Source organism: Sciurus carolinensis, chromosome 5, assembly GCF_902686445.1.
Source record: "Sciurus carolinensis chromosome 5, mSciCar1.2, whole genome shotgun sequence".
NCBI classification, from domain to species: Eukaryota; Metazoa; Chordata; class Mammalia; order Rodentia; family Sciuridae; genus Sciurus; species Sciurus carolinensis.
This window is the reverse complement of record NC_062217.1, coordinates 144452698-144467868: the sequence shown is the minus strand read 5'-3', so window position 1 is coordinate 144467868 and position 15171 is coordinate 144452698. Positions and strand designations below refer to the sequence as shown.

Sequence of the window (15171 nt, the reverse complement as noted above, 5' to 3'; positions counted from 1 at the left end):
TAGGGTAAAGACTTCAGCAGCTGGAGATTGGTCTGGCCAATGGTGCACTTGAGTTTCAGAATAGCACCTTCCTCTGCTTCTTCCACAACAAAAACAATACTGAAATAGCCAGAGTCTTCACCTTTCCCAGGATTGGGCACATGAAGGTGTGAAAGGTAGAACAAAGCAATGTCCCTATAACAAGGCTAATAGGTGACATGAGGAAGGTAGAGTCAGAGAGACCTTGAATCCATTCCTCCTTCATATTTTTCTTACTGTGCAAATTTTCTTACCTTGATTGGGCCTTGTTTCCCTTTTTTGTAATATGAGTTGTTTATTTCCTACTGGAGTTTTTACAAAATTTAAGTGAGATGATATTAGTAAATTTTCAGCTATTACTGGACAATAATGGGAGCTACTATTATTATTTTTACTCATAAGTTGGGGTAAAATTTTTTTATATTAGACTTGCAAGACAAATATCAAAAGTTAATTTTGGTGAAAGTCTATTTTATCTAACCTTGTTCTTTCTGTTGCTTGTGTTTTTGGTGTTATCTCTTAGAGGGCTTTTTCTTCATGTAAGGTTTACTATTATAAAAGATTTACTATTATATTTTTCTTCTGACAGTTTTATACTTTAAGCTCTTACATTTAGGTAAGTAACTAGTTTTGAGTTAGTTTGCATCTATGACTGAAAGGAGTTGAAGGAATCCTACTTCTGTCTTTTTTTTTTTTTTCCAATACTGAGGATTGAACCCACTACCACTGAGCTACATCTCCAGCCCTTGTATTTTTTATTTTTGAGATAGGGTCTCAGTTGCTAAGGTTGCCCTCCTGCCTCAGCCTTCTGAGATGCTGGGAATTCAGGTGTGCACCATTCTACCTGGCTCTTCTCATTGTCTTCTAATAAGCCTTCTAGGATTCCACGTTAGAAGGATCTAGAGAAAAACATTTTTCTTAAAGTTCAGGCTTAAAAATTTATTTTTTCAATATTTAAATGCCATTCCTCTCTCCAAGAATTGTTTCTAGCTTTATGAACCAGGTCATAGTTATAATTAATCTTCACCTCACCATCTAATGATGGGCTCTAATTTTTCTGTGATTGAGAGAGGCACAAGATTTTGAGCTAAAACACTAGACTGGATTTTAAGGAGTAATGTATTGGTTTTTCACTAAGCTAATTTTTTGTTTTGGACAGGCACCGTTTTTCCTAATCAAGTCCTTGCAAGCCAAGCTGATTTTTAGTTTCTTTGATGTCATGCAGAAGTCCTGTTAAAAAACAAAAAAACTGGGAACACAAAATTCTTCAGTATGATCTCTCCAAAAATACATTTTATCCTTCCCCTGCCCTATTTTTAGAAGTGAACAAATAAACTTGCACACTCAATTTATAGTAGTAAATGGCTTGGCCGTGTTGGCAAAAAAGCTGAAGCTCTGTTCAACCTTGATGTCAACTAATGCTTATCCTTAAAGAAAAAACGAAGGAAAGAAATGAAAATAGGCCTTGGTACCTGATTCTTGTCTATTATTTTTACTGAAGAAGACCTGGGACAGATATAAATGGGGAGAAGGGAGAGGACAAGAGGAATGATGGTTAGAGAAGCTATCTTTCAATGCTGCTTTACTCAAAATAATAGCAATGCTAGCTTTATTTATATTTCATTTTTAAAAATCTGATATTTTCTGCTCTGAAACTTAAAATGATTTGTGTAGAAGCAAGGATTTGATTAACACCTCATCTTTAACATAGCACATTAGATTCTTTGACTTGCCTTTGCTGGTTAGGTCAGGTGATTCACTAAAGTTATGGATTTTAAGGGAAGAAATTGGCTCTTCATTCCACATGCATAAATTCTGAATTCAGATTAGCAGGATATTAGAAAATGGGAAAGACTGAGACCAACTCTTTGGAGTAATGCTTTGGAAATATCATCATGGATGTAGTGACTGAATAACCTGCATTTTCAGGACAGATCCAATTTAGAAATCTGTTCCCCAAAATGTGCCTGTGGTCTGATTTTTGTTTCACGGCTTCAGATCTTATCTCTCTGTTCAGCACATTTTAGATTCCCAGTGTTGAGCTTATTTAGAGATAGGTGCCACACCCTTAGAAAGCCATCTCACACCACAGAAACCCACATGAGTTTGATTTATTCCAGAGTCACAGTTTAGATACTTAACCCAGGCAGTCCCTTTGCAGAGAAGACTATATAACCACATCGGCCATGGCTGTGTTGTGCCCCGAGGAAGGGGCGAAATCTCCTCGTAGAATGAGGTTGAGGTGGAATCAAAACAATTTACGATATGGATTTTTGCAAACTCTTTGCTGTAGAACCTTTTTGTTAGTGATGTCGTGTATGGAATTTAAACTGTGAAACAAGCCAAAACCAAGGTGGGGATCTAGCAACCACACCTTCTAGGCCTCCCCTTCCCATGCAGTGTCAAGGCCCCTGAAGAAGACCTGTCTGGACCCCATGGCACTTGGCAGGCAGAACCAGAGACTGAGCAGGGGCATTCAGATGCATCTCAGTCCCCACTTCCCACTTGGCCAGACTTGTGACCCTGTCTTCCAGCTTTGGCAGGAGGGTTCTCTTGAAGATGACTGTTGGCTCTTTGTCCCATGCATTTCCAGTGCTAGGCAGCGGTCATCTGCCAAGCGTCGTTCACATCCTGTCTGGACTGAAGGTCCTCTGGGGTTGGGTGGACTCTGCAAACCTTCCTTTCCTCCGGTGTGGTCTGCTGTGGTGTTGCTTCTGGTGCTTGACTCCTCTCTCCACTGGGTTCCCTGGTGTGGCTGGATGCGGTGCAGGACTGTGGAAGTGGGGAATGTGCAGCTCAGTCCCTTAGCCCACTTGTCCTGATTATTTCTTTTTTGTTCGTTAGATGATGATTCAGATCTGTATTCTCCTCGATACTCCTTTTCTGAAGACAGTAAGTAACTGAGTTTCCTGGTTGCGGGGGAGGAGGGAGGATGGTGGATGAGGAAAGACATCTTCTGGTTTTAGTTTTCACTGGTTTTTAAAGTCTTTTGTACGCACTTTCTTTCTCTAGCAAAATCTCCCCTTTCTGTGCCTCGCTCAAAAAGTGAGAACTACATTGACGGTGAGAAGATAGTTAAGAGGTCAGCCACGCTACCCCTCCCAGCTCGCTCTTCCTCACTGAAGTCAAGTCCAGAAAGGTAAGTGGTCCCTTGTGTGTGTTCATCATGACCAGCCAAGTGCCTCATCGGCATTTATTGGGACCCAGGAGACTCCTTTCTTAGGATGGAGGAACATGAATCCCTGCTCTATTAGCTATCAGCAGTGACTTATTCTTTCTGGGTCTCAATGTCCTTATCTGTAAAATGGGGATAAAAAAAATGACTGCTTGATACTTGGTGTTGCAAGGATTAAATGAGATAGTGCACATAAATATTCCTAGTAGTGTCTAGCTTGCTGTGTGGGCTTAATTAATGTTGACTATAATTATCATCACTTTTTACCTTTTCATAAGAAAAGTCTTAACTGCAAGATGTGTCACAGGTTTTCATATTCTGTGTGCATACTAACCCTCTCTACATATTCATAGCAAAGGATACAATTTTAAAATGAAGTCACATTTTTAATGTCTGTTTACTTAAATGTCATGTATTATCAAGACACAAGACGAGACTTGGAGTTATTAAGTGGTGGTATTAGTCATCCCTAATGCCTGTGCTGAACAATCCAAGTTTTTCCCCCAGTGTGGGGAATTGAACCCAAGAATACTCTATCACTGAGCCATATCTCCAACCCTTTTTATTATTTATTTTTGAGAAAGGGTCTCACTAAGTTGCCGAGGCTGGCCTCTAACTTACGATCCTCCTGCCTCAGCTTCCCAAGTACCTGGAATTACAGGTGTGCCTCCACACCTGCCCCAGTTTTCTTTTATTGAGTTCTTATCTCTGAAAGTGGCCAGTGGAGCACCCATCTCATGCTATCTGGACAGATGTCCCATGTAGCTTCCAGCCCAAACTTTCCACCAGTATCCACACAAAAAAGACTCTATTCGATTCAAACTATTTTTCCCTCAAATGCACATCCAGTCCCACTTCGGCTCACTTTTTCCATCTTCACAAAGCCCCACAAATATCTAAGTAGCATCCACCTGAGGAGTTTGATAATTAATTTGGAAGGTAGGCTAGGTATGTCCAGAAATCCTGTGCAGATGCATTCATCAGGCAACCACAGAGTAAAGTATAGTACACATGCATAAAAATTTTGCAGACAGTTTGCAAGGATTTGTGTTATCTTCTGAAATCCATCACTAAATACCAGGTTAAGAATATGCACCAAAGACTGAGATTGGCAGGTAGTAGGGTGGGGTATGGAATAGGGAAGAACATAGTCATAGTAACAGCTAATGTTTATCGAGTCACTCCTGTAGCCATGGTGCTTTGCTTTGCGATTTACATGTACTATCTCATTGAATCCTTACAACAGTCCCCATTTTTCAGGTGAGAACACTGAGGTTCCAAGAGGTAAAGCACTTGGCTAAGATCATCTAACTACCAGGTCTTATCATAAGGATTTGAGCCATAGTCAAGTGACTCCAGGACCTGTATTCTCTCTCTCTGCCCTAGCATGAGTGGGAGGTACAGGCATGTTTGGGGAATGATAAACTCATGAGAACAGAGTAAGGTGAAAGGTTTTTCCAGGGCAAGCTTTGCCATTTCTGTCTCCTCTCTTCTTCTCCTCTTTTCTTCACTTGATTGTACCTCATTTTGAGCACAGGATGCCTCAAGCCCTTTATGACGTCAACACAGAGATTTAACTGGTTGTTTTGAGAAATGAACTAGCTAAACTGAATTGTTCACACTCACTCTGATTTTATGCTTCGGATATAAAAATTCCTTCATCAGACTGTAGCCAACCCAAGTCAAACTGTGTTGGAAGCCGATGCCAGTTTTCATGACAATAGCTCTAATAGGATTTTCTGTCTACAGAAACGACTGGGAGCCCCCAGATAAGAAAGTGGATACGAGAAAATACCGTGCAGAACCTAAAAGCATTTACGAATATCAGCCGGGCAAGTCTTCTGTTCTGACCAACGAAAAGATGGTAATGTGCATGTTAAAGTTCTTTTGTCTCACTCTGCCCATGTTCTTTAATCCTGATGCATTGTGCAGTTGGATTATTCATTCCCCCTTGAGATAGATGTGCTTTGTTTAGAAGACAATGAAAAAATGAAGTATTTTACCCTTTTCATTGTTGCAGGTATTCATAAAATAAGTCCTGAGAGTCTGCTTTTAAAGAATCCTCTTATTGTGGCTCCATGGCTCCATTTTGTGCATGGTTTTAACTAATTTAAATTTTTCTACTAACATAAAGATTAATTTTGCTGTCTTTTTAAAAAAAATGTCTAACCATTAATTTATCAGGTTTATCATTAGCTGGAATAAGTCAGGTTTTTTTGAAAGTGACTTTTATGTGAACGGGATAAATTTTGTAGGAGTTACTAGTATATCATTAAAAGCCAAATAATTAATGTTATAACTTGAGGGAAAAGCCCCAGGCTATTAGAATGTATTTTTAGGTCTTCCTTTATTGGTAAGTGTAATAGTGAGGACTAATTTCATATGCCACCTGGTTTTCTACTAAAGTTCACATCTCAAAGCAATTATGAGTGGGAAAATGGCCTGTTTGGAGATAGCAGACCACCCTGGAAAAATGGCCTCTTCTGTGAAATGGGAAGAAGTTTAACAAGCTGATTAGTTTCATATCTGCCAATCATGCTTTGTTTTATTCACTCTTCATTAGAAAAAACTGGTTCAGAATTCTTTGTGGTTAAAAGGATTCTCCAAAGCTCCATAAACATTGCAGCCCTCTCTGGCTGTGACAACAGGATGGAATGATTATGCTGGGGATTGGTTTTTATTAAACACTGTTACTACACCACAAGCAGTCCCCCCTGAAATGCAGGTTCAGATGATTTCCTTCCATCACTTCTGCTTTACATGTTTTTAAGGAACAGTCAGTTTGACTTTTACTGAAATGAAAACGTGACATCTTCAAAAGCACAGAGGGACAAGTAATTTTACTTAGAAAAAGAGGTCAACAGTTCACAGAAGTGCTTTTAGAGTTGTCATTCTTCCGCATGTACTGTGAACTGCAGGTATTTTAAGCAGGAGATTCAGAGACAAGCAGAGGCTCTTGCCTCTGGTTCCCCTCTTCACTGGAGGTTCTCTGCCTATTAGAAGGTGCGGCATTCATAATGAACACAGAAAGTATCCTTCTACCCAGAAAAGCATGCTCTTCAGGTCTATTCCTAACACTTAACAATGTTATTGTAATGTAGTGTGCAATCGTGTAGTGGTCCACCCTCACATATGCACACATTTAAATGATTTCAGAGACTCTGCAGGTCTTCGGTCATTTGCCAAGTGACACCATGGCTGTCATGGCTCTTACTGAAGGTGCACCCTCTTTTCTTAATTTCTTCTTTGTTTCCACTTCCTCTGACTGAGTAATTTAACCAGTATTTAGAACCAGGGAAACAACATAATCTTGTTTCCTTCGTTGATATCACAGTGGTACACTTTACCTCCCATACCACAATTCTTGGGCTCATTTACTTTGTTTTTTGTTTTATTACTATTGTTTCCTCTTTCCACATTTTTTGTTTGTGTATTATAGTTGTACACAATGATGGAATTTGTTGTTACTCATTCATACATGCACACCATATAACAATAAACTTTGGCCAATATCACTCTCCAGCACTTACTTCCCTCCTTCCACACCCTGGTCCCTGTCCTCAACTGATCTCCCTTTGATTTTTATGATATCCCCACCCTCCCTCCCCACCTTCCTTTTTCTTTTTCCTCTCCAGCTTCCACATAGAAGGAGTATGTTGATTTTTAAAAAATCAATCCTGGAAAGTGGCACACAGTGCCCTCTAGAGGCCCTCTGCGGATTGGTGGAGACCCAAAGGACCATCTGGGTGTTTCCATGTAGGAATTCATGCTCAGGCCTGAAACCCGTCCACCAGGGCACGTAGGCACATACGGCAGACCAGGGAGGAACTGCCTGTCCACTCGTTTAATTCCAGCATCTTTCACCTGGTATAGGTCTATTCTTCCCAAGAGAAGCTTTGCATCTAGAGAGAAATTGCAATTGATTCTTACTCATTTGACAGTCCACCCTTCAAAACAGTTGAATTAGCACTTTATGGTTAATTTTTTCCCTCTTATTTATATCACATTAACAGAGAAACTGGAATATGAGTTTCAGTGTGTGAGTCTCACCTTTTGGTATCCAATATTTGGTTTGCCAGCATTTGAGCCCCAAAACACACATTTTTTTTTTTCTTGTTGTTGTTGTTAACTCCCAATAAGCATCCTAACTAGTGACGGATGTAAAATCTAAGTTTGTGTTCAGATGTGTGCTGTCTCATTTTTTCCTCCATTAAAAGTCTCACGTTTGTTTAACTAGAGTTTAAATGCTGATCTCGAGGCTTAGTGATATGCTGCCAGCAGGAGGGTTGAGTGGTAGACTATACCAGTCACAGAGCTCATCCTGTCCCTGGAGTCCCCACACCCTCCCAGACCCAGGAATCACTGCTACCTTCAACATCCCCCGTGGATTTACAACCTTGATGACCTCTTCCACTTATTTGACAGACTCATGAAGGTCTAAGTATACTGGGCTTTTCTCTTATCATAGTAAAAGTCCATTTTCTTCCCTCTGGCCTTGGAATTGGAAATCTACTGGTTGGTCCCTGATTTGTCACAAATGGCCTTTTTTGGGCTTTGTTCCTTTATACTTTCCTCTACTGTCCATTACAGAGCATAAACTCAATTCAACAAATACATAGAACAATTCTCACAGGCTCAGCTCTGGGTTAGATGTGGTCTACTCTCACAGGTGTATAATTCAAGGACATACATTTCAAATAGTAGTGACAGACATGACATATTTGGAAGTGTAAAGCAAGGGGATCTGCCCAGCTTGATTTCTTCCCAATTCACTGTTATTCTGGCATTTCAAGTTAGTTACTACCCCTGCTTGGTCTCAACTGCAAACTCATTGGATCTGCCCCTTCCCACTCAGTGTATGAGACGTGGAATGTAGTATAGCAAACAGAACAGTGGACCAGGAATTGAAGATGTAAGTTCTGGTCTCCAGTTCTGACTCTGCTGTGTCTTTGGGCAAAACACCTGACCTTCTTGTACCTCAGTATTTTCATCTGTAAACAGAAATATTATCTAGCCTGTCAGCCCCAGTGAAATAATGAGAAAAATGGTCAAATGGGACAATATAGACACAGAACTATGAATATTATCAAGGACTGTGCAAGTGAACATACCACGTTCAGATGATTTATTTAATTAAATTTTAAGCTGGTCTCTGGCTCCTGTGCAAGCAGCAAAACTATCTTTGAATAGTTGGCATTTTCCTGGCAAGTCACCTCGCCTTTCCAAGAATTTTATCAAGTTGGGAAAAAATAGCCTGCAAAGAACATAGCCTGGCATTATGAAATTTGCCCTGCCTGCTGGGACAGGTTCCTTCTCTGCATCCTGAAAGATGTTTTCTATTGGTCTATTCCCCACTTGAATCTATAGCTGAGTTATACTTGAAAAATGCAGGTGTTGGTGCTATATGGTATCACCTTTGTCTCCCTATCTCTGGGCAGCTCAAAGGACAGAGGTTTGGGACTGTAGGATCAGGACCCAAGCTGTTTGACATACCTTCTGATTCTATTCTCAACACAGCATTAACCTCATATAAAGCAATCTGCAGACAGTATTCAGTAATAAACTGGGTTAATTCTTTCAAGACTGTAAGTACCAAAACTTTCAGGCAGTTTTCTGAAAGTGTTGGTACATTTTATTAAGAGAGAGAGCGAGGAAAAAAAAAGAAAAGAAAGAGAGAGAGGAAGGGAGAAAGGGAGGAAAAAGAAAGGAAGGGAGGAAGGGGGGAGGAATATAAATCCTAAACTCTCAGAGAGCAGTTTATAAGTAGGATTTGTAAAAATAATAAACACTAAATAGGATTAGGATCTAGAATGTCTCAGTATCTAAACTGTCATTCCTAAATGGTTGTGTCTTTGTAGGCATTATGCCTCATTTCACTAAATATATACAGAATCCATTTACTACAGGGAAGCCTGGTCTTCCCCTTCAATACTGAAGCCCTAGGTCCCTACAGACAACAGGAGGAGGTTTATCTGGATACAAGAGTCAAACCTTGTGTTTCAGTGTATATTTCCTTGTGATTTCAACTTAGTTTAATTTCAGTTAAAGAAAGGCATTGTGCCACGTATTCATATCTTCCTTTATCTATAAACAGAAGTGTAGTAATGGCACAGGTCCTCTTAGGGATCTTGGAAGAATGGATTGGGAAAGGTCATAAAGACTGTTTGCAGCCTTTTCTGAGCTGCAAAAGGGCTGATTTGTTGAGGAAAGCACATCCAGCAAGAACTGCTTTGTGATGGTAGCATTGAAAGACCTGTTCATGGGGCATGGCAGCTCTCTTCAGGTCATGGCCTGGATGTAGTAAGTTTCCTGTATGATGTTTTCAACCTCAGTAGAAAATATTTCCAAAGGTAGAAAATCATTTTATCTCTTATTTGTGATTATCAAAGTTTTTTGAAACATATATATATATATATATATATGAATTTAATTAAACCATGAACCTCAAACACTTTTTTTCTGATGTGAACACATCTCCAGTGTATGAAGGAGGAAACCTGATTCTTTCCAGACATTCATTTTCCAACTGATTATTTCCAGAAGTTCATGTTACCCCCCCTGAGTAAGGTACCAGCACTTTGTACATATTTGATTAAATATTCAATCCCGTAAAATCAGATTATCAGTCTATGTGATGCCTATTAGAGTTATATGAAATGAGAAATCTTATTTTTGTAACATAACCCAGAAGTTTTCTTCCCCCTGTTCTGTTACCTGTCTTGTCTGGCTTTTCCCTCACTTAATTTTTTTTCCAGTTCTTTAACATTTATTTGTTAGAACACAAAGTATATTCTGTCTGTACTCATCAGATACTTGTTTAAAATGTTTTTTCACCTGTGTTCTCTGTTCTTACTTATGTCATCTTCCACTTTGCTGTGTACAGGACATGGTTTCTCACCTGTTCATGTGCCATTAAAGATGCAGTATTAACCAACAGGCTTTTATAAAGTGTTAGTATTTTCATTTACTTTGAAAAACTTAAGGCAGCCTTGCAAATAAGTACTAAAACTGTACTAGCCCATAAAAACTATTTGTTCTACTCAACTGGCATAGATACTAAACGTTTGGTGTGCTCACCAGTTTATTTGTTCATAACTAATAGTTCTCTGCAAGAAGAAACAGGGGCTTTCTTTTCTCCCACAGTATCGAGAATTGTTGAGGAATGCTGTTGTGCCCTTATGCAGATTCATTGTGAGGAGCTGCAGTGTGGTGCGGAGTTTGCCATCTCTGGTCCATTTGCTTCTGCCATAGGACTGAGAATGAGTCACGCACAGCTCCCTACCCCATTTCCCTGTTTTTATAAACACATCCTCGCCCTCCTGTTTTAGCTCCCTGTTTTTGCTGATGTCAGTAAACATGAACCGTTGCTGCTGTTGAGTGCAGCTGCTGTATATACCTGGAAACACTGCATCTCTACTGGCCTGTTCCTATGTAATCTTTGCATAATGTTATCCTTCTCTTTCTTCCATTTCCCTATCACCAACCCCTATAGAGTCGGGATATAAGCCCAGAAGAGATAGATTTAAAGAATGAGCCTTGGTATAAATTCTTTTCGGAGTTGGAGTTTGGGAAACCGGTAAGTTTAATAGCTTCAGTGGTTATACACCTTTATAAATAATGCTGTTGATGCATCGTTGCTGCTAAAGAATCAGATCTATGTGTGAGGAGTTCAGGAAGTGGGCAGTAGTCGAAGTTGGCTGTCAATAGTAGGATTGTCTTGTCTCACTACAACCTGTAAGTTTTCCTTACTTTACTTCACCAAAAAAGGATGGTAAACTCTGGAAGAATATCTTGCCAGAATAGCCCAGAGAGCACCACTAAATCATTGCTTCTCCTGGGACCTCCCCACGCTGACAACAACTATCACATGCTTTGTGGATGATATTCTTTCAGCCATTGGTTCACTGTTTTGCCCAAAGTCTGTATGGCATGCTGAAGACAAACAGGGAAATGTGATATACTACAGGATGGCCAGCACTGTTGCAGCCTTGAGTAACATTTTTAAAAGCACATATGTAAGGCAAGTGCCTGAATTCCCCGCCCACCCTCCTCCCCCCCACAAAAAAGATTTTTCTATGTGAATATAGCTAAAATTGTAGCCCCATTATAGGCAACTTTTAGGAAACAATTTGTATGAGTTAGGATATTATTTTCTAACATTTGGAATCAAGGTTAGAAATTCTAGCAAATTTAGGATTCAGACTAATGTCTTGCAGCTTCCCCCATGACATCTCCGAGTTGACTTTTGTACAAATTGACTTTGATACTTAAAGAGAATTTTCTTAGCCCTGCACACAAAGAAATATCAAACAGAAGGGACAATTGAGCTCATTCTTCCACTTGAGATGACTAGACACTGGCTTTAAAACTCTACTTACTACAAAGTCTTAATTATTACAAATGCAAAAAGAATCTGTGGGTAGAAAAGTTAAGCATATGAAAATATTCTATTAGATGTTTGTATGAGAATCTAAGCCTTGAATCCAGCTTTTGAATAAAGGTGGTTTGGGATGATAGTTTTATAAGTAGCCAGAAATTAACTTTAGAGTTCAGTAAATTCTGTTCTGTGTATTTCTCATTAAAGAGAAGTTAACTTGGTACTCTGGGACTTGCTGTTTTGATTTAGCAATGCTGAGCTTTCTTTGGAAGTTCAGGTTCATGAGTTAGGAGCACCTGACTTGCAGCATCCTGCCTGTAGGAACAGGTGTTCTGTTCTTCTGGTCCCTCCTGGATACAGTGTCCCAGTGACCGCTTAGCCATCCTCCATGAAGAGTGCCACCTAGGAACAGTGGAGAGGGAAGCATCTAGCCTAAACCATCCCTTCTTTCCTGTCCCGTCCCCAGAGCTTTGGTGCACACCTCATTTCTTCTCCTTTCTCTCCCTTTTTTTCTGCCACCATTTAAACATCAATTCTACCACAGGAAATCTTTTCCATGTTCAAATGTATAACAGTATCCTGACCCTTTTCCTTTTCTTCTTTTTCTTAAAACCTGCTCAATTGCACACACACAAAAAAAACCCCCTGCTTTTGATATATAGATAGTTCTTCCTCCTCCCTCCCCAAAACACCATGATTGATATATGTAACAATAATATGATACTTCGATTCAGGAAAGCAAAAGCTATTACATTATGTTTAATAAAGATTCCATGCCATTGATTTTGAAATTCCTTTCAGAATCCAAAAATTCTAGCCATCTTCTCTGTCAAATAACTGAACTAGTTTTACCTGAAATATTATAATTTTAGGAAAAATTATGACTCTGTCCATAACTAATTGTGATTGGTTTGTGTTTCTAAATGAGTGTAAGCAATCCTTCATTACAAACAAATTTTGTTGACAATCGACAATATTTCTTTCCCAGCATATATTAAATAAGCTGAGAATAGCTTGGTAAATTAACACAGACTCTAGGGGATACTGGCCTGAGAACCGTACAACCTTCTCAAACCAATACTGAGAACATAGTGCATTTGTTTATTGGGACCTTTCCTATAATTTATATCCCTAGTCCATTGCTTTAACTGCCCTTAATTATTTAGACTTAGAGATACTTTTCAAAATGGCCTTTTCTCCGAAGCCACACACATTCCTTGCATTGACCTCAGAGTCCAAATGGGACTGCTTCCTTCTGTGTAGGTCTTTCTTTAAAAGATAATAACGCTTTTGAAGATTTGCCAAAATAACTTAATCAATGCCCCTATCCTGAGGAACAGCATTGAGATAAACAAGTCCTTATGGTTTGCGGCACCTAAAAGTCAGCCTGTTATCAAGTTGAACCGAAAGATTTGGGAAGACGGTGTGACAAAGAGAAATTTTTTTTCTTGTCTTTCTGCCTCAACCACTATGGGCCACAAAAGAGTAAGAAACATAAAATGGTGTAAAGCTTGAGAGTTGCTTTGGGAATTTTTTCAAACATTCAGAAGCAGAATGAAATTAGAAACTCCTACCAAATCATGTGAATTATCATTTCTACCTTTTTTTTCTAAACGGTAGTTTGCACCAGCATGAATTTACTTCTCCTAAGTAAAGCCTGCCAGAACTTTGGCACTAGACTTTTACCTTGAATTCTTCCTCAGCTGCTTCACCTAACTCCACTTAAAATGAACTTTAATTTAGCAAGATTCTGACTGTAACACCTTTTAGTTCAACAAGTTATCACAGAGTAACAAATAATTCAAAATTGCAGGGACTGTTTTGGGGATGGTTATTTTAAACCAATTTAATTTGTAAATACTGTCTTGGTTTTTTGTTTTCTGTTTTGTTTTGTTTTTGTATGATAAAGAAATAAGTAGGGGTAACATGTGACTATAAAAAGTCTACTTCCCAGATAAACAATCCAAACAATACGTATTAAGTACTAAAGATGAACGATATTGCTAATATCATTTAACTTTATACAACAAAGAATATACATATACAGAGATATGTTACTATCAGTGGTGAATGTACTTTGGATCACTTTTCTTTTGCAGATTCATTACAGAGAACCTGAATATCAGCTTTTTCTTCTTTTTTCTCCTCTAACTGCTACAGAAATTGACATGATTTTCATCTACAACTCAAGGCCACATTTCTCAACATAAACCAGTTTAAATGCTACCAAAGATTGTTTATAATGAAATTGTGGGAGCTCAGTGATGAGATGTTTCTCATCTTCGAGGTCATTGTCTTAGAGATTCCAAGTATAAGTAGGCAGAATGAGAAAGACCATGGGGCCGGAGAGAAGCTCCAGAACTCCAAGTGCTTTGGAACTTCTGACTCCTGCACTCCGACCCCTTCCATTGTTAAACCTGCAACAATCTCCCGGAAGATTTCCATCTTAGGAATGCAGCTCTAATTCTAACTACAGGGTTAAAGTAGAAAACAAAAATAACTTTACCAGTCTACTGTTTCAATTCTAAGTTTAAACTCTGTTCTCTAAGAAGGATAGAAGGGTTGTCTTTACCGCTACTAATATCTTTAAAGTCTAGTTAAACTGTAAAAGGAGAATTAAAAAGCCACCCATGTGACTCAGTCTAGTATACTATTTCTGCCTATTTTATAAGTGGATTTTTTTGCTAAAAACTACAGAAAGCACCTATAGTTCAGTTTATTCTCCATTAGCCAAACTTCTAGATTCACACATTTGTTAACACACAGTGAGTTTTTTATGGTGGGGAAGACTGTTTCAAAAATATATCATATCCAGTGGTAGTCTTGGTTTGGAAAGAACAAGAGGGAATTTAAAAGTTTCTGATTTGGTTTAAATTTGTGTTAATGCTTTTTTTTTTTTCTTTCCTTTTTGTAAATTTTCAACATTTAGAATCCAATGATGATTGGCTCTTGAGACATAGACATAGAAACATGCTTCCTAGTTAGTGGTTTCAGGTCCTCCCTGGGCAGGCAGCCTCGGGTCCTCAGGCAGAGTCCCCAGCCCTTTGCCTTGAGTTTGCCTTTCTATGTTGGTATGGTTTTCCTAGTGTGCCCCTCTTTGTTTGAGCCAGCTTCCATGTTTGTCTTTATGTCTTTATGCTCATTTCTTCATTTCCTCCTCTGCTTCCCGTCAGCCTCCCAAAAAGATATGGGATTATACTCCTGGAGACTGCTCTATCCTTCCTAGAGAGGATAGAAAGGTAATTCCGCTGTGCCTCCTCCGTGGACTGTGTGTGTGCTCTCTAGCCTTGGTTAGTGTGAGTGTTGTGGGTTTGTTTTCTTTTCTTAAATCTTTTTTTTTTTTTTTTTTTTGGTTTAACTTGGTAACTTTTTTTGTTGTTCACTTGGTGATAAAACTATTTAACAGAGTCTCTAAGACATATACTAATGTTTAGAGGTTTTTAAAACAGTTACCTATTCTTCTGACATACAGTGTGTACCACAGTCACATAGTCTGAAAAGATAGACAGTACGCCTTTTCTTAAAGGTAGGTTTTTGTGGTATTGGTAGTTATCATTAGGAAGTAGAATAGACTTTTGAAGCTCTGATACTTCAGGATTTC

At 39.0% G+C, this 15171-nt stretch overlaps 1 protein-coding gene across 13 annotated transcripts in view; it reads left to right on the top strand.

The window, feature by feature from the left end:
- Positions 1-15171, top strand: part of Sorbs1 (sorbin and SH3 domain containing 1) — a 233015-nt gene that overhangs the window by 166853 nt on the left and 50991 nt on the right. For 7 of the 13 annotated variants that reach the window (XM_047552720.1, XM_047552716.1, XM_047552719.1 and 4 more), the window contains 5 exons: positions 2863-2910; positions 3031-3157; positions 4943-5057; positions 10686-10769; positions 14744-14809. In XM_047552720.1, coding sequence (XP_047408676.1) covers positions 2863-2910; positions 3031-3157; positions 4943-5057; positions 10686-10769; positions 14744-14809 — 440 coding nt within the window. The remainder of the gene's footprint in view (positions 1-2862; positions 2911-3030; positions 3158-4942; positions 5058-10685; positions 10770-14743; positions 14810-15171) is intronic. The other 6 variants (XM_047552727.1, XM_047552724.1, XM_047552726.1 and 3 more) reach the window with 2 other exon arrangements.